This window comes from Mixophyes fleayi, chromosome 10 (assembly GCF_038048845.1).
Source record: "Mixophyes fleayi isolate aMixFle1 chromosome 10, aMixFle1.hap1, whole genome shotgun sequence".
NCBI classification, from domain to species: Eukaryota; Metazoa; Chordata; class Amphibia; order Anura; family Limnodynastidae; genus Mixophyes; species Mixophyes fleayi.
This window is the reverse complement of record NC_134411.1, coordinates 69,456,059-69,479,388: the sequence shown is the minus strand read 5'-3', so window position 1 is coordinate 69,479,388 and position 23,330 is coordinate 69,456,059. Positions and strand designations below refer to the sequence as shown.

Sequence of the window (23,330 nt, the reverse complement as noted above, 5' to 3'; positions counted from 1 at the left end):
AACCCCCAAAGAGACCGGATCAAAGGCCAACCAAACTAACTGCACCCTTTAGTAACCGCTGCCTGCACCACTTTCCAGCCTACTGTGCCTCTACTGAATGCAGAAAAAAGTATGGTTAGAATACATCACACATAATACGTAATACATAAACCACATATAACATAAAAAAGGGGTGGGAGGGCTGCTGTTCCATGGTGAGAAACGAGGGGCAACACCTCTTCACACAGGATTATGAGCATGCCTTCAGACTCTGCCCCAGCTACCTCATTGGCCATGTAAATACTATCAATTTAACCCTTCAGGGTAACAGCGTGCCTAAAAACAAGCCTGGTGTTTAACACTAGTCTCTATTCAGATCCTCACTTCTCCTAACATATGTTGTGATTGACCATGGCCGAGGAACATGAAACTGGTCCGATAAACTCCAATTCTGAGTGAAAAAGTTGTAGAAAACTTGCATTATTTTTAATAAAGGTTGTTTTGCCTGTTAATGGCTCATTTTTAATCGCCCAGTTATTATAATTATCTAGTAAAGCTAGTGTCACCCACCCAAGATAAAAAGGTTATAAAGCAGCATTTATATGCGAATCTAGGCTTTAAACACTGGGTTTGTGTCAAACGTGCACACCACACACACAATGCACTAACCAAGCTCTCTGCAGTTCCCCTCTAATAGCAGCCCCGTACAGAATTGATCCTTCTTTCCTCTATATTACCAGAGCTCTTCATTTACATCTGATCGATCTCCCTTAATACGCACTGTAAATATTTAGGCAGTGTAAATATTTCATGATATTGTTTTTCCAACTCCTATAATGAAGCCCAAGGAATGGAAAATATGAAGCAATTTTATATTTAGCAACTAGATTGAATTTATTTTTTCCTCTCCCCAAATTCCTGGCTGCTAATTGTGCTCTGGTGGAAATTGGGTTTATTAGCATAAAGGTGACCTCTTAAAATATTTCCTCCATGTATGTTTTTTTTCTTTTTTTTTTTTTTTTTTTTTATGTCATGAAATACTTTATTGTATCATGTTGTAATTACTGTAGTTCTTTTGTGTGTGTGTTGAACTTTGGAGTTTAATTAAAACTTAATTTCTGTTTTAAGAAATTATGATGTGCCTCCTACAGTAGGTTGTTACTGCTGGGCTGGCAATAAGGAGCTTTATTTTAAAATTAGGTATTGTAATCTGTTGACAACACACTAAGGGGGGTATTCAATTGTTAACGGGGAAAAACGAGCGCTCAAAAAATCTTAGCGTTAATACGGTAATTACTCGCTCAATTTCAGCTTGCTGCTCCCTGAGCGGCGAGCTGAAATTCCGCGAGTAAACTACCGTATTAACGCTTTTCTCGTGCAATATTACCGTATAAACAGTAATATTTTTTGAGCACTCGTTTTTTCCCGTTAACAATTGAATACCCCCCTAAGGACGTATACCTACTGGTATTTTGAATTGTGTTTTACATCCATTTTGAATGCATGGAAAACGCATATAAACTGAACTGACACTAGAAATCCTTCTTAGCGTTCCTATATTGACTGACCTTGTAACTAGCTTTCTGTGGTGTTATCTGGCTTGTTTGGCTTTCTTTGCCACCAGATCCCTTTTGTCTTATTACAGTTTATATTGTTTTCCTTCCACCAGTAAGGACACCTATTGGTGTCGTTTGCCAATGCCAGCTGCGCACTAGTTGTAGGAGGATAGACGCTACCACCATCAGGCTCCTTCAGCGGCCGGGTTTGTGTACTTCCCCACCCTATCCGCAAGCTGCCAGTTGTAGGGAGGCTCTGCCTCCTCTCCACCTCTGGTGCCACCGAGCCTAGGAAGGGAGTTTATAATCTTTTAAATCTCACACCTAAAATACTTCCAAGGGACTTGATTTGGGATCTGGCTTCCCTCCTGAAGCCGAAATCTGCTCTATAGAGTGGGCAGCAGTCCCCATACTGCCGCTCCTGGAGCTCTTAAAGCTCAAGTATGCTTCTTTGCATGCTTTATCTCCCAGCATGCACTGCCTCTCCTGAATTCATTTGAATTCAGGAGGGGCTTGATGGCCCTTTTGGCAGCCACTGTTTGAGGCTGCCGGCGGGGGGACTGTGTGGTGACTAGAAGGCCCCCACTGGGCTACCTGGTTCAGGGGATACTTTGGCAATGCAGTGCTCTGGTCTCCATGGACGGGAATCCGGAGAGCTGGGTAACACTGCTAGAGGAGTCACCGGTTCCCTGCTAGACCACCTGGGGGAGTAGGAGTGATATTTTATTTATATTTAAAATATACATTTGGCACATTTAAAACTTGAAGGAACAAATTTCCTAGACTATATACATCCTATCCTATATTAACCGGTGCTGAGGTGGCTATCTTTACCACATGGTGTACCACATTCATTTCTATGTTATGCTGGCCGAATGTATTCTCATGTTGAAAAGCGATGGATGGTTTCCAGGTGAAAAATAATACTGTTAGTCTAAACGCCAGTGCAAGCCTTCAATTAGATCATAGTTCTGCAGTTGTATAAATAGAAAATATGGGTAAGAATTGAAACGCTCCATATTGTTAATGCTCAAGACACTAAATAGTCGGTGTAGAGATTCCAACAGCACCATGGAAAACAATGTGTTTGTTTTCAAATAGTTTCCAAATGTTGTTGCTATATTAGTATATAATGATTGTAGTAGCAATTGATGTAAACCGAAGAAGGCAGCAGTGTGTGTGTGTATATACATATATATATTTTTGCAGACCTCTGATTTGAATTGTTTGAGATCACTGTGCAGATGTACACATTTGATATTACATTTAGGACGCACACAAATGGACAGCATTTGACCCCTAAACTGTTTCGGCTGAAATATTATGAGAGATGTAGTTCAGAAGGTGATGAAGTGTCAAGTACCTTGATATCAAGTAGTTTTTTGATAGGCAGGTTCTATATTTATGGTAAACTTATGTCCTATTTTATTCTTCCTTCTGGCTCTTAGGCACTACTTGTATTTGTCATTTTTAGCTAGCTTGTCATCTTGTTTGTTAAAAGGATGTTGTCATATCATCTGCACCCTCTTAGCCAGCACTGAAATAATAGTGGACAACTGATGTTAGAACTCTACTCTTACTGAACACATTCACCACACTGAATGTGGCTTTCTTATTTCATGGCACTGTTCATTCCTATCACTGCTGAATACTCTTCCCCGTCTAAGGGTTACCTGAAAATGAGCGCAACTGCGATAGAACGTTATACCGAATTGAATTCCACCTCCCTTCCCTCCCCCTAAAATTCATACATGAACAGGGTTTACAGTACTTTCCAAATTAAGGATTGTAATGTTTTGGGTATTAGAACTTACTGACATAGCTTTACATGTGCACTCCCCATAGTCTCACTCTATCTAGAGCTTTATAGAAACTGACCTATTCAGTTCTTACTCCTCGTTTCCATGAGTAACTTTACTATCAGTTGTCCATCATATTAATCTTCTTGTCTCTGATGCATCATGCAGCCAGTGTTGTTTTCCTATTTATAGGTCTGTCCCCAAAGCATGTGTTCCCTTGACACCGTGGTCCTACGTAGGTAGTCTGCCACGTGGGACTTCCTGGATTCTGCAACCCTTTTATTTTTCCTTAGTTACAAAAGTATTGTCTTTTTATAATACATTTCTCTATGGGATCCCTTTCCTTACTGAGGCTAATTCCTTTTTTGGTAAATGGAAATACATGTGTTTTAATAAAACGGTGTTAGAGGTGGATAGTCTAATGTAGACACCTACTACAGTGGTCCCAGAGCAAGTGGAGATGTTGGATGTACACATATGAGTAGCAGGAGCCCTCACATGAAAGTCAGTTGGTATTATCCTCTATACAAGAGTATTTCTCAGCCTTCATTGTTGCATTTAGTAACTTAAAAAAGATGCAAGTTTTGCATAAGTATTTGCCAAAGACTATATGTAGATGTATGTTAGATGGGGCCAATCCATTTGAAGCAACAGTAAAGTACAAGGGTATAATTGCACAGTACCTTAACTTATTTTTAGAGCTTAAACTGCTAATGGGTTTCCTCCGGGTGCTCGAGTTTCCTTCCACACTCCAAAAACCTACTAGTAGATTAATTGGCTGCTATTAAATTGACCCTTTTGTCTGTGCCGATTATTACAGCATGATATTTCCGCTCATTTTTCTGCGCACCTCTATGGGAAATGAGGTAAAAATTTGCGGAAATTTCTATAAAAAGTCAGACTCATTGGGGCATATTCAATTAGCTTTTGGCTTCGCGGTAACGCGCCGGAACAGCCGCGAAACGTAATACACGGTACCGCAATAACGTGGATTTTCGTTCGCAGACCATAGGGTTGCGAACGAAAATCCGCGTTAATGTGGTACCGTAATACCCGCAAGAATGCGCACTTTTCGCGGTAACGCGCGTTACCGCGTATCCAAAAGCTAATTGAATATGCCCCATTAAATTTGGCTGCGCTCCATACAGCGTTAATTCTATTACTGTTAATACGGTAATTTTAACCCTGACTTCTGCTCGAACCTTGCTGAGTTGCGAGGAAAAATCAGCGTTCAAGATTACCGTATTAACGGTAATAGTGCACACTATTACTGTAATATCAGTAATAGTGCGCAGGCTGTGTTACTTTTGGCAGTATTGCAGCCAATTGAAATCCCCCCGATCTGTCTCTGTGGACTGTTCCGTGGGACATCATGTCTCGCAGTGCTGAATTTAATCTGCCCCATAGGGGGGTATTCAATTGTTGCTTTTAACGCGCTTAAACAAAAAAAAAACCGAGCGCTCTAAAAATATTAGCGTTAATACGGTAATATGCGTGTAAATACCGTTAATACGGTAGTTTACTCGCTGAATTTCATCTCGCAGCTCAGAGAGGAGCTACGAGATGAAATTTAGCGAGTAATTACCATATTAACGCTAATATTTTTAGAGCGCTCGTTTTTTTTTTTTGTTTTTAAAAGCAACAATTGAATACCCCCCTAGTGTTACCCTGCTCTAATTTTTACACCTAAATTATCCGATAAGCTTGAGCTGTCTATTACATCAAGGAATTGAAGTGGCAGTTCTTTTTATTTTGGCTGTACAGTGCCTTAGCATCACGTGTTTTCAGTGCTCTACTGCAGCAAAATCACTTTGGGGGCACATTTTTGCCACGATCATTTTTCATTCCTTACCGCAATATAAGGAATAAAATTATCGCGAGCAGTTATTAAGTATTCTGCTGGGACAGCAGTCATGAGAAGCTGCTGTCCTGGTAAAAACACGTTTTAGCTATGTCCTATCGCTTTTTATGGTCCCTATCGCGCAGGGGGCACGTTGCGATAGTGACCAGAGGGGAGAGTAGCTAATCTGTGGTAAGGGATCCGAAGATCCCTCTACTGCAATGTTCTCCCTATAGGCTTCAAAGGCTAATGCCATCTTCATGAGTTGACCATCTGGCACAAGTTCCGGAAATCTTTGATTTTCGAAACGTGTTAAATGGTGCAAAATAGCAGTCCCCATATAGATCTCTCCAGTATCTGCTGCCATGCCCTAATAATAAATTTAAACTATCCTTAAATATGCTCCTGTCCCCAGAAAACTGCAGTTTCGGGGGATTTTAATGTAAAATAGGGTTGATAAATAGGCCCCTTTGTGCATCAGTGGAGAAAAAAAAATGCAATCGTAAGTTTTAATACTGAAAGCTTTCAGTGTGTTTTGGATGTGTTGCACAGAGTTGAACCAGCATCTGTCTCTTGGAAGAAAGCTGTGGAAAGAGTTTTAATCTGAAAGTTGGCCGTGTGTCCTTCACTTCCAGAGATTTCTCCTTCTTGTTAGACACGTTTCCTCTCAGCACAGGATCTGCTAAATACATTTCCGCCATGTGCGTCCTGTAGCATTTCTAGTGGTCTTGCTCATTCTAGGCAAAGTATCTGAATGACGGGAACTGTATTCTAAGTTGCTATACAGCAGAGATTGGGTTTATAAGTCCTCATAAGGTCCATATTACGGTCTAAAACTTCCAAGATATGTTTTTCTTTTGACCTATTTGTTTTGCGTTTCAGGCAAACCAAATATGTGCTGTATTTTAAACATGGATATGGAAAAGGTTATGTCTGCAAGGGGATTCCTACGTGTGCCAGCTATTCCCTAGAGCCGGGTATTTCCAGACAGTTTGCTGGGACGTATATCTCTGTTATCTTAACAGGCTGGATGTGTCGCAACAATTCGAGTTATACAGGAAAACTATCTCTACTTGAAGTGATGCGATGGTGATCTCGTGTGATCTATAGTTTTAGCTGAATCAGAGATGCGGACCAAAAGATTGTCTTGGGGTTTAGATGCTTTCATATGAGTATGGTCTTGCTTGTTATTTAAACGGCAGTGTATTATGTAAAAATGTGTCACATGGAAGGGGGGTTGGTAGGAGTGTCATAATTAAAATAAAAAAAACAAAGATGATTATGGCTTCCTTAGGGATCTAGAACTCATTCCTATGCATATCCTAACCACTAAATTTCAATGTTAAAAACCAATGAGCGGAAATGGCACTTCTTCAAATTGTCTGTGTGTCAGGGACAACGGACTATTATCACTCATTAGAGTAGCAGCAATTAGGATGTACATGGCAGATACTGCTTGTTCGTTGTGTTTTTATATTGATATAATATAGATAATTTTAAGAAATTGGATACTTTCAATGACATGCTAATACCAATAAATGGTTTTAATCTAAAAGCCTAAATCCAATCTAAAAATAAGTTGTTATCCTTATCAAGGACAGAATTCTTAACGTTTTTGCTCTTCAGTGACTATGTACCTGCTCTCTACCTGTTTGCATTGCAAGCTAAACCCAGCCCTCCCCCTCATTCCCTAGATTAGTCTCCAAACTTCCCTCCTCCGGCCATTAATTTTCTAGTCGAGGTCCAGCTGCTCCTATGCTCTCTATGATATCGCTTGTCCGATATCTCAGGTTGATTACATGCTGCTCCCTGCTGCTCTCAAACAGCAATAGCCTTGCTTTTCTGCTCTTGTATTATTACAGCAATTAGTCCATGTGCATGGAAGAGTCCGCTTCTTCACTCTGGCCAATTTACAGGTGGCATCCATTGTGGTATTTTATTTTTGTGATGTGTACGTTCACATCCACAGGAACACGCCAACACAAAGTTTAACCATTTCTGCTTGTTAATTAGATTTACATGATGCTTCAGGTTTCAAGCTGTTAAATTTCCCACAACTAATGATTAACATGTATAGTGGAATATTTTAACCCTCAAGGTTGTTGTGTTTTTTGTCATGCAAAAATAATTATTGATATTAAGTCTGAGTTTTGCTGGTGGTGAATACAGGTATAAACCTACATATCTGCATATGCCCACTGGTATCTTGTATTTTACATACATCTTTTGAAGCATGTTTGTCTTTATAAACCATTCTTTTAGTGTTACCATATCCATTGGCATTTCCTTTACTAAAAATGCTTCTTACACAGGTAAATACACAGGGAAAACTCACTGTTATCCCTTTTAATGCTAGTAAAAATGTATATTAAATGCAAACATGTTTGACATGGGTTTTTACTAGTGTAATAACAATGCCAGTAGATATTTATCATAAAGCATTCCTATTTATATAATTTAGTTTTTCCTTGGAAATACCATTCAACAATAACATATAGGCTATTTTAGAATAAAAGCAGATCTATACATGTGAGGACACGATTGTAGGTAATAGTTATATGGAATGGTCATTTTGGCGAGGGTGAAAATGTGAGGCAATTTTGGCACTCACTTTTGAGATCTAGTTCCAGAAGTGGCAGTAAAAGTTTTTTTTATTGAGGTAGTAAATTGTCAAAAAAATCCATTTTTTATTCATATTGTGTGGAAGAGAATTTTATATAGTCAAATTTGAGACGCTCGTCACAATTTTAGTCCCCCTCAACAATTGACATTTGTAAATTTGTTGCAAATGTCATTTTAGTTTTGATGTTAAAAACACGTTATTTTAGAGTATATCCCTCGGTGTGTGCGTTCTGTAATGCAGTGCTGGGTTGGTTCATTGCAGTGGTTGTTTTTTTACCAATGCAGTGTTCTCCCCAGAAAATTTTGCCTGCAGGATGGCATTAAGTAATAGCCGGGTCAGGGTAGTTTTAATACTTTTAATATTGAAAAATGTTAGAGGTTATTGCCCACACCTGCCAGGACTGGTCTGACTGGTGGTCGGTGGTCTAACACACACTGCTGACTGTAGTGCTCACATAGTGACTGTTCTAATAGGAGAAACAATGGTTTATCCTATTATAATAGGACTGTGTTGGGCTCCAACTAACATCTGTCTGCCTTGAGAACACAAGTTCTGCCCACTTGCACAGTAATATATGTTTGGATGTTTTAAACTAGATATGTATAGATCCCAGGTGGCAGCTTCACTTTAACTGATAGGAAAAATTGAGCATGCACAGCTCTTTAGTCTATTGTCCCTGATAGACGACTTCCATACTCTTCACTCTGTTTTTGTTTTGATTCTCTATATATGCAAACATTGCAATTGATAACCCATTTTGACAACCACTTGTGACACTGTACCTTGCATGTGTATTTATAACGCGTTTTTATATATGATGTGAGTTCTTTGTACAGCGCTGCAGAATTAGTGGCGCTATATAAATAGCTGATGATTTTATTTTATTTTTCTTACGTGTAATGGTTTCTATTTTTTTATTTTCTTTCTCTGTTTTAGTGGAAGATTCTGATGACTTCAGCTTGAACTGGGATGCGTCACTGAGCCAAACAGGTAGAGAGACCTTTGTAACCCTAATATATGTAGCGATAGTTGAAGTGTATAGATAAATGTCTGCCCTATTTAGGCTAGGGCTGTATGGGAAATCCTTCCCCCCCCCCCCCCCTCCCATAATCCTACAACCCTTAATTCTTGTGTGTTGCATGTGATCAGTCTTATGACAATATGGATTGGCTTATATGTCTAATGTAACTCTCAGGAGCGACTGTGAGGAGCCGCTACCAGTTTGGACAGTCCCTTTAGATCTCTACACGTATATTATTTCCTAGGGGGGGTGTTTCCAACTGCACAAGTAGTTGCGTGCAATTTTGAGTTGCGGCTCAATATGCGGATGATCATTTGTCCAAATTACTTTTATGGTCCAGCCCTTACAAACAGGAGTGTATTTGCTTGTATTAATGACAGGGAGCTGTCATGTCTCGTCTTCTCTACATTAAACTCTTATGTATGCGTCAATAGATCAAAGTTATAATGAGGAACTATATCAGATTAATTTCCATTACTATCCAATTACTTTCAACAACGCATCTCTCAGGCATGCAGTTATATTTTCAAGTTAAAGGAGAATTCAAGGTAAATGTAATATTCCTCATTAAACCCTTTGACTCATAGAACAAGCCATGGCAGCTGTCAAGTCAACCTTGTTGGCAAGTATTTAATGTTTCCACTATACTTTCAAATGTTTCCTGGCTGAGACAGGCACAGAACGAGGGGACGCAGATGTAGAACACCTTGAAGGATCATTGCCTATGCCAGTGATGGGCAACTCAGTACACTTGGGGGCCCCATGGTGCAGCCCTTTAACTTTCAAAAGGGCTGCACATTGTCTTTTGATCTCAGAAGCAAGTTATAACAATACATTCAATCAGGGAGAGACGCCTGTTATAAAGTATCAGCAGGTGTTATAAGCTACAACAAACAAACAAAATCTGACAATAAGGCAGGTAGGGTCGTCGGTGAAGGCTGAGGGCCCCCTGTTGCCCATCGCTGCACAGTGCAGACCAGTAAGTAGGAGGGCACATTATTTAGGGCAGTAAAGTTTGAAATACTCTCGCTGCCCTTGCAGTCAATGAAGACTTACTTGAAAGTAATCTACAGGTAATGGTCTATAAGTGATTAGTATGGGCACATAGCAACAATCAGACAGCCACCAATACATCTCAAGATGTATTGGTGGTTTTTATGTGTTTACTATTTTTTTTTCAAAGAGGTAAGTATTGTTAGTTGACATATTTCTTCTATTGCATGTTTTTTTTGTTTTTTTTATCTTTCTTTTTGCCGTGGAAATATCTGCTTTTTCAGTGCCTGTCTGATGTACAGTCCCCTGTGCAGGAACTAACTGAGCATGTAAACTGCACGCTTGCTCTCTCTTGCGTGACCCCCATTTCAAACCACGGAGATGAGCAGTTCCCCTTCTGTAGCTGGGATATGGAATTCTGTAAAATCCACTATATAAGTAATTGCATTCTCTCAAATTCATGTCTATATTTAGCTGAAGAAACTTCCTGTGTGCTCCAACGGCTGCATATATATCGCTTTAAGTAGCTGTACGGTTATTTTCTGTTCAGTTAAGTAAACTATAGGCAAGTGAAGTTATATCCTTAGTGGGAGAATCATTTGACAAAATACACGGCTTATTATTTATTATCAGCATATAAAATGTAACTAAACACTTGCATTTAAGGACTTAGGTCTTACACGAGGACCAAAATGGTCTGTACGCTATTTTCGGTTTACCATTTGTGGATACCCCTATGCACACAGCCATGTAGCCTAGGGATCAATGGATAAAGATCCAGAAGATCGGAAGCGGTGGCATAACTAGCAACACTGGGGGGAGCACTGAGGTACGGTAGTGCAAGCAATATCGGTTCACTCTGCTGAGAGTGCGCAGTGAAGCCCCAGTTGTATCGGACATGCGGTGGCTAGAGCGGCATCACTTGGTTCTTACTGAAATGTCACTAAAATGCTTGTGTTAGATGCTTTTATCTGCAGTGTAGTATCTGTTACTAAGCTTTAAAGACATTCTACTGAAAAGCTATCAAAATAAAACCTGTTTTTGTACAGTCGTTCTTGACTGTCGGAGGTTGGTAAGTTCAGGCAAGTATTCCGCCATTTTTCACGGTAACTTGTCTGCTGTCCCGTTGAAGGTTAAATGGGTAAAGCATTGACGCTTATGTTCGTTTAAATACATGCAAATATGCAGATAAACCAGATTTTGTGAGTTATGTTAGTACAGTTTACCAGGACATAAAAAATAAGATGAGACTTGCATAAACTGGAGATTAATGTTTACTGATCCTGTAAAAGCTACTTTGTATGTCCCGCATAACTGCTCGAAAGCAGCCGTATGGGTAGAAGTCCTATGTACAGGAAATATATTAATCACCTCCCAACAAGCGCTGTAACTAGTGTTCTGTGCGACGGAATAAACGTCGACTGTCTCTAAATAAATGTATCACCTATAGAGAGATAAAGAAACCGCTTATTATGTACATTACTGTCTCATTTATTCTGATGTCAGAAATGTATGACATTTCCCCCCCTCCATGCTGTGCCCCATTCACTCCTAAGGGGAATAAAATTTTATCTGAGAAATTTTTATTTCCGGCAGTCGACAGAAATAATGTGCGTAGAAGCAGATCATTCTCTCACGGAAAACGAGCTTACCTGCCTTGAAACTAATTATGCCTGGGAAGCCTTTTTAATTAGATAATGGCAATAATGAAACGGCGATTAGATTTCCCTGCAAAGTGTTGGAAAAATTAGCGTTTACTCAATGTCCCAGCAAATGGGAAAACCTTGCAGCGTTTTAATAAGTAACCACCATAGATTTTTTTTTTTTCTAATGACTAAAAGAACTAAATCTCAAGAAAATATGATAGACAGCTATTGACATTGATACCCTCCGGAAGATCCTAGAGGTTACTGGTAAGTCTTTATTTTCTAATTGTTTCAAATGACTTTCCTTAGGTGCTATCTGATTTTGCGGAACCTTTTTTGCTTTGAATTCAGCTCCAAAGTTTACCTTGCACAAGCCCTAATCTTATTTTTAATTTAAATATTTTTTACTGCTTCCAATATTCTGCATTTGCATTACAAAATTTTAGATATTGCCTCCACCTTCCCTGGCAACCGCAACAGACTGTATTGTGTTACACAATTTTGTTTTATCAAACAGGCCTACAAACGCATAGTTACAGCAAAAGTGTATCTCCGTTCATGTGCACTCTTGGACAGCGCCGGATCACTCTCTTTTGTTTCGGATGTTAATGTAACAGACCAAATCCTGAAACATATTTGTTTAGCTTCTAAGCTGCAACTTAAGTTGACCACTCACGCCTCAATTTGGTCATCCAGTGTATCTGAAATAACTAATCTTGTTTGTGGATGGCAAACGGTCGAAAACATTTAATGACAGATGACGTGTAAAAAGAGTTCAGAAAATCGATCAGTTATATTGGAAAGATCGATATGTTGTCCTGTAATTGTCTGATTCATATAATATTTTTTAATATGCTAGATCCAATGAAGCCGTGATTAGTGTATACAAACATACCATGGTTTCTTACAAACACCTCTGTGCTAGATAATCAAATACTTCTCACTAAGCACTGCACCCGCAAGGCTGATGCAAGGTTGCTCAGTACCCTAGGCAAATCTTTAGCCTATCACCCCTTCCCCCCCCCCCCAGGGGCGGGCTGGCCCGTTCCGCTGGGTCGGACGGCTATTAGGGCCAGTGGGTAGGCCTGCCGCCCCCCCCCCCAGATGCAAAATACATAATTCCCCCCCGCGACCGCATCTGATGATATCAGATGTGACCGCGTCAGCGCACAGGCGGCCGCATCACGTGACAGGGGACGCGGACGTATCCCCTGTCATGTGATGCGGCCGCCTGTCTGCCCCCCGGGCTTCCCTCTCCCAGCCGACGCCTGCCCCCCCCCTCCCAATAGTCCCTTCCTTGCCCCTCACACACTTGACAATTGTAAAATAAAAATACAAACTCTTACCACCTCCTGGTGGCTGGCAAGGCTGCAGTCCAGATGCACTGACGTCTAAAGCAGAATGCTGTCCAGTCTTCACTGCTGCCCATGAGCAAACGCAGGATTAGAGGGGAGGCCCCAAATGTTAGATTTAATAATACAAAACAACTGGACATCACTCACCTGTTACACACTGACATGTCCCCTGCTGCCTACCAACTTTTCTTACACATGCCCACTAGCTATTCTCACCCCCATTTTGCCCACTCGTTATATATGTGTGTGTGTGTGCGTGTGTGTGTATGTATGTGCGAATATTGAGGAAGACTCAGCATATTGACAAAGATCTTCTTCTTAACCTCACGGTACGCATGTTATTGCATATTTCCAAGTCTTATATACCTGATTTTACACAATGAGGCGCCCTGCCTGTCTTCTGTTGCTATATATATAGCTATATATATATATATATATATATATAATATATTTTTATTATATTGTGATTCCACCTAGTAAACAAAGCATTCAGAACCGGTTATAACTGCATACGTAGTAACTTTGATTCAGTCTGAACCTGCATGTCAAGCTGCAACACTCTGACGTTCAGTTGATTGTGAGTCGCCATTTAGTTTGGTTGTGTTTTCTGTAGAGTGCCGAAAAAATGCTAAGTTTAAAAGTTGAACAGCGTGTCAATTTGAAATGTTTTGTAAAATTGCACAAAACACCAAGAGAATATTTTCAAATTCTTATTACGGCCTATGGGAATGACTGCCTGCCTTGTGCGCGTGTGTTTGAGTGGCACAAAAGATTTAGAGAGGGACGTGAGAATGTCTAAGATGAACGCCCTGGACGACCTTGCACTTCAAGAACCGAAGAAAATGTAGAAAAAAACCAGATTGTTCAATAAGACCGCCGACACAGTGTTCGAATGATAGCTGAATCCGTGAACATTGACAAAGACGCCGTATGAAAAATTTTGCATGAGGATCTTAACATGACCAAGTTTGTGCAAAGATGGTCCCAAGGGTTCTCACACCAGAGCAAAAAACGTTGCAAGGAATGTTGTGTTGACATTCTGCAGCAACTGGACACAGATCTAAACCTGTTTCATCAAGTGATTACTTTAAGACCTGGATCTTCCAGTATGATCCTGAAACCAAAAGACAGTCAATGCACTGGAAACACCGTCATCACCAAGAATGAAAAAAGCTTGTCAAAGCAAGTCAAAATTCAAAGCAATGCTCATTGTTTTTTTTCCCCGATTATCAACAGTGTAATTTTGGAAGAATGGGTTCCAGAAGGCACAACAGTTAATCAGAATTATTATAAGGAAGTTTTGCAAAAGCTGAGAGAAACTGTCAGAAAGAAACGGCCGCAACTGTGGAAAAATGGTTTCTTTCTTCACTAGGACAATGCGCCTGCTCACACAGCACTTTCTGTGAAGCAGTTTTTGACCGACAAACACATTGAACTTGAACTTCCTCTATATTTGCCCGATTTAGCACCTTGCAATTTTTCTTTTCCCAAAAGTTAAATCAGTGCTTAAAGGGACACATTTTGAGTCAGTTGATGCTGTAAAGAAGAAAACAGCAGATATGTTGAAACAAGTGACAGAAATTGATTTGCTCCATGCCTTCGACCAGTGGAAAACAAGACTACAGCGATGTATTAGTGCAAATGGGGAGTATATTGAAGGGAACAAACATTAAATTTGTAATACCAATAAATAAGGTTTTATTTAATCAATCTCGTTATTTTATAAACTTACCTCGAATGTATGTGTGGTTTGTATATATGTGTGTATATATAATAATGTGGTATTAGCATTTTATAATGGGTAAATATATTCTCTAAATTAACAATATAACTCTACACTGTTAATAAAGGTAGCAAATCACTAAGCAGTGGTCAGACATCCCCATGTGATGAAGTAATAAGTTTTCAGCTTCTCCTCAGCAAGTTTTGCACAGTTTCCAAAAAGTTTTGAAATGCTTTTGGTCTCTTATTTAATTTTTTTTTTTTTTTTTAAGATATAGTATTGTGTTGCACGGAGATAATTTAATTTGTGTGTTCAAGACACAGAAAATTAGGGTTAATCACTTTGATGTATGCTTTTTGTATACATGGGCACTCCCTGTGTATGAGGTCTTTAAAGGTGAGGAAACTCTGTGGGACACCATATGGATGTCTTAAAAGTGCATGCGGACGAGGTCTATACGTGTTTACAAAAATACATCTTAGGCTTAGGTGGTTATAAATCTGTCCATGGTGCATTGGACTGCACTGTGGTCATTGACAGGAGGAAAAATTTGTCTGTTATCACTGGATGGACAAACATACCCGTACACCTATACGCCCTCTCTTTACTATATTATTCACTCTGGCAAGTGCCAACAGACACATATAAGCGGATTTAACGCTTTAGAACAACGCGGGTAGCGTACTTTTATGGTTGCTGCGGTAATAGAGGCGCATTTTTAGCAACGTTAATTTCAACGCTGATTTGTGCTGTGATACAAAAATCCACATTAGAATTACCGTACTAATGGTAATGCGCATCTATTACCGCAATAATGGTAATAATGCGTGCACAGTGTTCTAATGAACAATGCAGGGATTTAATCTGTCATTTAATTCAACACACAGGGATGCTCTTGGTTTCATAATTTATAGTGTATAGTACTGGGTGGTCTAACATGTACATAAAATGATAACTGCTGGAAATTACATGTAGGTGTTTAGTGTTCGAATCTGCATGTGTGCTTATGTATTGCGTAAATTAATGTGCTAACCTACTCTTGCCAAGTTCATTTATCATGGACTGTCACAGACCTCAAGCGAGGGAGAAGAGAGCAGGAATTGAGTCCCACCATGGAACAAGAGTGTCCAGTAGGTGCTTGTGAAATGTGTAGGGAAGGAGGGGGAATGCTGGCTGCCACAGTGGAAAGTGAACTGCTGGGAGCCAAAGGCAACATTGCAAAGACTGTGAGCAGACTCTGCCGAGCAGAAGCGGCCAGATGCATTTGCGGGCAGGGGATGTGTGTGCCAGCCTGAGATGGCTTTCATCTCCTGTGTTTTTGCCACACTGCAATGTAAAGTGCATTTTTTTTTTTTTTTTTTTTCAAACAGCTCTCCCTCTACAGGAAACCAGTGGTCTTTTATTCATTGTGCACATTGGCAACGTGGGAATATGAATCATTTAACTCTTCATTGCTCTAATGATTTCCTAGCTTTATCAAGAGCAATAAGAACATTGTTAGATCAAAATGCAGTTCTGCATATAATATATTTTGGAATTTTAAATCTAAAATCTAGACATCAGACATACAGTTTTTGTAAAAGCAGAAAAATAGGTAGAAAAGCCGGTATTTTAAGGTGGCAGAGAAGATGTCCTCTTTAGAAACCACTTGGTGCATTGACCGACTGGCTCCTGAGTGCACATTATTTTGTCCACCTCTGCTTTTAAGTTGCATTTACATTGAGGCGCTCATTCAGGGTTTTCAAATGTAAAACGCAGCTGTCATAGGGACCGTTGATTCCTATGGCGATTGCTTCTGCTTAGTCATATTTTTTTTTTTTTTCTTTTTTAATTCAGTATTGTTATTGGAATTTTTTCAAGGTACAAACATACCAAACAACAAAAAAGAAGAAAGAACAAAACAAAAAAAACAATCGCATACATGTCAGGATCCAAGGACAAAATTTACAATACATCAGTAAAGCAAAGTAACAATATATGTGTTATACTTTATTAAGGAAAATAGAGGGTTCACCATCTAGACTCAGACATTTATTATACAATCTGCGGGGACCAGACACCTATGTACAAGGGACATCTGCACTCGATGACACAGGATAGAATGCGTAGTCGTATTTAAAAACTTTCAAGAGTCAAATATATGCAAAATGCGCTATGCCCACAATGTCACTTAACACAAAAGTAATTTTGCATGCTGCTAACCACTTCTTTTGATCTATTCACATTTAGATGGACAGGAGCAGTTGCAATAAGAATTAGTGATTTAGGTTTGCTGGCTGTGAGTACACTTCAGGCAGTACTGACACCTAAATGGGCCCTAAACTTTTCCCAAACTCCGGAGAGGAAACTCTGTTTGTGCTACAATTTACTTTCCCCTAGAATCTACAGTATCTTCATCCATTTTATTTTTCCATTATGGTGCCAAGAGACTGCCCCTTATAATCGCACAGAGCAGTCAATTGTACACTTAAATGGCTATATGAATCTTAAGTGCTAATTACTGTGCATCCAATTATCAATCCTATTGTTACTCTGTGTGCCATTGTGATTGGCCCTGAGAAAATTAAAGCCTTAATTTAATTGGGTGCATTAAAAAATGGCTTTTATTGTGCCCCATTCTGACTGGGTAATGCTGTTACGCCAGTGGGGAACCACAATATGTGTAATTTCAAATTAACACAGGGCCGCTCTAGGTGTTTTTAATAAGGTGGGATTTGTTTTTTTTTTAATGTATAGAGCATTGGAGTGTGTAGAGAGGTTATGGTCAGTAGTCTGAATTGGTTTGTCTGTAATAATAACGGGGGATATTCATAGCAGGGCATTAGCATGCTGGGTTATAATCACTCAACTCTGCCAAGCAAATGACCCTTGTCTGTCTCCAAAATGTAAAGTAATGGCTACATCGAACACATAGAAATACTTTCCATTGGTCCCCAGCAACAATGTCCTTTCCTTTGCCTTTAGAACTTGCAATATATTGTTAGGCTTTTGAGTCTCTTACTATTTGTGAGTGTTGCGGACTTGCCTAGAATGTTTTGTATTTTTGTTTGTATTCTATATAAAAAATAATCCTCATTTTGACTGTGTGCAGTTACCGCAGTGATGACACTATTTCTCTGTAAATTGACAGGCTGAATATGGCTTGTTTTCACAAAATACCAGTCTCCACCTTGTATAGGTGACTGGTCCTCGTTCAGAAATTTCTTAACTGCATTATCAAATGAAAAGCACGTTTAGAAGAACATATTTCAGGCTGCTACACTGGATAAATTCGCCTATAGACCTTTGTAAAATAATATTTGTTCCAACGAAATCCAGTTGTTTTAGCTTCTATTTAAAGTAGAATCCTAATGGTTTTGTTGCAGCTTAATGTTGCAATTAATCAAAAATACAGGGCCATAGCTTTCCAGAGACCAAAACATTGACCAAAGACTCCTTTAGTAGTTGCCAGCTTTTAGCACACTTCTCTGTATTACAGCTAATGCCTTTTTAATGTGCCTTTTTATTGTAATTTGCTTTATCTTAATTGTCTTTTGTGTAGAATGCTTAAGCTCAAAAGTTAGGAGTTTTGGGTCATAGAAAAAAAAAAAAGTCTGGTTTAAAGCGCTAATTATTATATCATTCCTGTACCATTTACAAAGGAGCATACACAGGGAACTGCTTATTCAAAAGTGCACATAATCTAAATTAGGGTTAATTAGAGCCTCTCCCAAATAGCGGATGCTTCATCAGCAAGAGGACGTCGAGCAAATAAATCTAATTTCCCGTCTACGAAAATCTTTGCAAGCTTAATTACTATAACAACAACATTTCTTCTTTTCATTAGGGGGATAGGGTCATTATTAACACAATGTAGAGTCTAGCACTGCAAGCAGGCTGCTCCCACCTTTCACAGGTACCCCCGGAGACTGAGTGAGAAGCGGACAGCGTTCATCATATGCTGACGAGCCCAATTAAAACCACTTTGATATTTTGTGTTTCGAAAGCTTCTCCCAATGTTTGCACAAAACACCAGCTCCTAATTAGATTAATTAAACTGGCATTATGGTAATGCACAACTTTTTTTAACCTCTTAATTGTCACACAAACAAATACAAGGGGTTGCGAAGTACAACAGACTCAACTTATTGAAAGAGAAAATGTAATGGCAAACTATTTTTGCTTTTAACTACTCTATGTATCGTATACGTTTCATGATTGAGTGTTTATGGAGATTGCGTTTAAAAACGAATAAAGGAGGGAAAGCACTAGTGTGTACAGTTGACTCTGTTTATAGAATATCATCATCAGCTATTTATATAGTGCCACTACTTCCTCAGTGCTGTACATAAAACTCACTCGCATCAGTCCCTGCCGCATTGGAGCTTACAGTCTAAACACACACACAATCAATTTTAATAGCAGCCAATTAACCTACTAGTATGTTTTTGGAGTGTGGGAGGAAACCACACAAAAACACGGGGCGAACTTACAAACTCCACACAGATAAGGCCATGGTCGGGAATTGAACTCATGACCCCAGTGCTGTGAGGCAGAAGTGCTAACCACTAAGCCACCATGCTGGCCAGAATGATTGCATTCATCTGTCGACTTTATGTTCTATTATGTCGGAAAATTATATGACCTATTTTGATAGAATTATCATCGGCCATTGTGGTGGGCATGGGGCCAGACGGAGCCAATTACCCGACGTCAACTGTGAGAGTGAAGACCGTGGCCAGCTTAACAAAATTTGGCCAGTGACCTCCATTTATGCTTGTGCACGTGATCTGACCTGCCCATGTCCTTTCTGACTTTTTACCAGACCTTATCCTTTCTTCCAACAATAAAAGTATAAAAAAGTTTTTTGTGTTAAATGTTATCCACAATACATGGATAACATTTCAGATGACGTCCCTTTAATCCCATCAGTTATAGAATTTTGACTTTCATTTAATGGATACCCATTGGGTTTTTTATTGTAGTTTCTATCAACCGGAAAAAAACATTTTCTACTATTGGCCTGTGTAATGCATTTAAATTAAAGCTGATATGTCACAATTAACTAATATGTCCTTATTTAAAAAGTCATCAAAATTACCTGTATATCATGCAATGTGTTCCTTTTTTTAAAAAAAATTAACATTGTGTATTTTTCTTCACTCTACTGAACGCTATGTGACACTCTACACAATTAAAAGAAGAGGTACCTGGTGTACTGGTTCTTTCAAAATAAGCATTTATCACTGTAGTTTTGGGGGAGAGTGTTCAAAAAGTTTAAGGAAGTTAAACATCCATATTTATGCTCTTAGAGCAGACCTGATCCCAAAAATGGATTAATATATTGTCACAGAATGAGATATTATATATATGTGTGTGTGTGTGTGTGTGTTTGGCATGGACAAAAGACTTATGAGAGATGAGGTTGTCTCAGGAATCATTGAAACATATGGCCTCAAACACTGAATACGGGCAGATTGTGTGGTGATGGACAGTATAAAGTTCTCACATAGGAGCTGTTTTAAAATTTCAATGAAGGATATAGATCATATTTCACCAAACTTGTTCATCTGTAAGATCTTTTTCTGAAATCACTCGGCCAACTTATGTCGCCTAACCCTGTATGAACTATATTCCACCTTCACATTTTATAGGACAACTGAACATCAGGGGGTATATTTACTAAACTTGCGGGTTTGAAAAGTGGAGATGTTGCCTATAGCGACCAATTAAATTCTAGTTCTCATTTATTTAGTACATTCTACAAAGTGACAGCTAGAATCTGATTGGTTGCTATAGCCAACATCTCTACCCGCAGTTTAGTAACTGGAGCCCTCAAAATTGAAATTTTCAGATATAAACCAAAGACATTCCAATGAGTTCAATTTGCTACCTATGGCTCAAACTCCTTCCACATCTTCAAGACAGTCTCCTATTGGGATCTCATACATTAAAAAGCTCTGAATGCAGCAGTCTGAGTTAATGTGACATTAGTGGCCTTGTCTATGTACGAATCCATCATTCCACAGTAAATTTTAGTAAACCAAGTCTGCCAAGTTGTCAGTACTTTTGTGTCTGCTCAGTTGGAGAAGCACCTCCTCCTAACATGGCAACCGGCTGCAGAGGAGTGAAAGAAGATTGGTGGGCCTGCTTAGTGAAGTATAAACATTACAGTTATTTCATGCATCATATTCAGCTCTGTACAGATATATAGTTAGGGATTTATGTTTAATTAATGCCAGATAGTGGTTTTGCTAGCTTTTCAATCTGACCACTTTCTGTAGTAGCACATGCCCTGTGCTATGAAGATTGGCTCATTTAAACAGTAATTTTAAAACACCAGTATGTTGCTCTTGAAAGCTGCTTACACACTGGATCTCATTTCACCGTTAAACACAAGTGGAACACTATACATAATTTTGATCTGTTGATTATAAGAAAAGTAAAAGCTATGCTGTTTAAATGGTTAATCATTTGAACTGCTCAGTAAACAAGTACATGCTAAACCGCTTTTAATCCGGAAGCTTTAATGTACGACAAGCTTTCATACACATTGAAACTAAAAAACATGATTTTAGCGCAGTGTGTACGCAGCCTAATTTTGACTGCACTCATTGCAATCTCACCTGCCCACAGGATATATTTATTTACAAACCGAACTGATCTGTTTGTCCAGGTGGCTTTATTACTGTCTATTTAATGCTGCACTACCACCTAAATAGAATATTCTACTAACCTGTACCCTAGCCGATACACCTATGGACTGCTACATATCGTATCCATTTATGGGTGAAAATAAAGGAAGCAACAGGGATAAACCATACTTTCCAACCTTTGACGAGCTAATTCCGGGAGATCCTAGGCAGGGGGGGCGGTAATTCCCGTCATTTTGGCTCCGCCCTGTGTCAAAATGGCGTTTTTAGTGGGAGGCGGGGCCAAAATTACGCGATTCACCGCAAATTGCGTCATTTTGGGGAGTATGTTGCCATATGCGGGATATTTGCCTGCTCGCCCAGGAAACCTACCCGAATTTCGTGAGTCTCCCGGATATTTCGGGAGAGTTGGTAAGTATGGGATAAACAGATGCTAATATAAGTAACAAATTGTCTGAGTTTGTGTTCTTATTTTGTTGAGTTGAACGGACGCACACAGGGAAAAGCATACGGGCACTTAGTTTTCCATTCACAATTGCAGTTTTGCAATTGATTTATAACCTACTTAGTCCAGATATTATGACTTCACTGGTGTTTTCAAAACATGTTTATACAAACCTAAATATCTACTCCATGTTTTTTTTTTTAATTGTAATTTTTTATTTTAAATCCCGTAATTCTGCCGTCTTTTACCCCAAAATTGATGATTTTCTTTTTTTTTGACTTTTGTTTACCAACATTCTCCAGAAATCCTGCATATGTGGCTTGTGACACATGACCGATTCTGCTGCTAGGCCCAAACAAAGATCGGTTTAGTCAGAAATTTGGATGGGCACACTGGATGAGATCCGGGTGCAGGGTATTCAGCCATGACTTTGTCAGGTTGTGTTCCTGGATTGCAGCCAATTTTAACTTAACTTTAATTTTTATTCCCTTCCATGACCCCGGACAGTCCTGTGAAATTCGTGGACACTAACTTAGAGAATATTATTATTAATATGAATTTTCAAAATATTGGATAAAAATAGAACACTAATAACCAGCACTATCTGCGTCACCTTCTGATCTTGAAGGAGAAATGAACCTGCCTGTTTAGGATACGTGCTCTAATCATTTTTTAATGCTGAGAAAATTAGAAAGTGTACTGTATACAACTAATCATTATACTCAACGGATTACGTATGGTGAGTCCCACAAAACACTATCCTGTAGTCCAAAACCCTAGAAAAAAAACAAAAGTATAACCAAAAAAAAGTTACTACTAAGTTAATTTTTTATTTTATTTTTAGAGCTGCAAATGGTTTTTCGCTGTGTAGTAATAGCGTAGAGTGTGGGAGGTGTTTTGTGCAGTTGTTTAGGTAGACTGCTGTGTTTGGTGTCCTATACACTGAAAGACTGATCAGAGTGTTACACTGTCCTTTCCCTTATATTGCATATTGGAAAACTGTAGCCCAAACTGGCCCCTCTGGTATCTCTGACCACTGCTCCAGCTCTCTGCTCACATCAGACAGTCAGCATGTGGGTCTTGAAGGTCAGAACTTTGGGAGGTCACGAGAAGGTAATGTTAGACAACGTTCGTGTTTCAAGGATAGCCCTAGCTCTTAAGCCCGCTGCTGTGGGAGATCAATTTTATTAACTTGTAAGTCTTAGGAGGCTAACACCATTAGCTGTAAGGTTGAACAAATCATTTATTTTTGTATCATTACGGCTGCTGTTTGTTGAAGAAAGAATCTTGTTCCAGGAGAGTGAGCAAGATTTGGTTGATACTTTATAGCATCATTCTAGCTAAAGTAACAGTCCACTTTACACAAGTCCTGTTATTCTTTCATATGAGCGATATATTTACAATGTCTTCCTGGTGGGAAAATAGTTGGCATGGAATGAAAAAAAAAAATGGTCCTTTAAAACGTACTGTCCTCCTGGTTTCACATAGGTACACAGATTGTGAGCTTCACGAATTTTTTTTTTTCCTTTTTGGAGGAATATGTTGGGTGTTGATGAAATGCTTGGACCTGCAGCATTACTTCATTGTTAGTCCCTGAGAAATGAGTACAGTGTTACCAATCGGGCTTCAATGTTTTATCCATGTCTAGATTTACAGTAGCTTTCCCAAAGTCAGTGTAGGGGAGTCTAAGTTAAATGACTTTCACTATATCTGTGTTC

The 23,330-nt window shown here is 39.2% G+C and overlaps 1 protein-coding gene across 1 annotated transcript in view; it reads left to right on the top strand.

The window, feature by feature from the left end:
- Positions 1 to 23,330, top strand: part of ZNF423 (zinc finger protein 423) — a 200,668-nt gene that overhangs the window by 15,757 nt on the left and 161,581 nt on the right. The window contains exon 2 of the mRNA XM_075188844.1: positions 8,734 to 8,787. Within this exon, the coding sequence (XP_075044945.1) occupies positions 8,734 to 8,787 (54 nt within the window). The remainder of the gene's footprint in view (positions 1 to 8,733; positions 8,788 to 23,330) is intronic.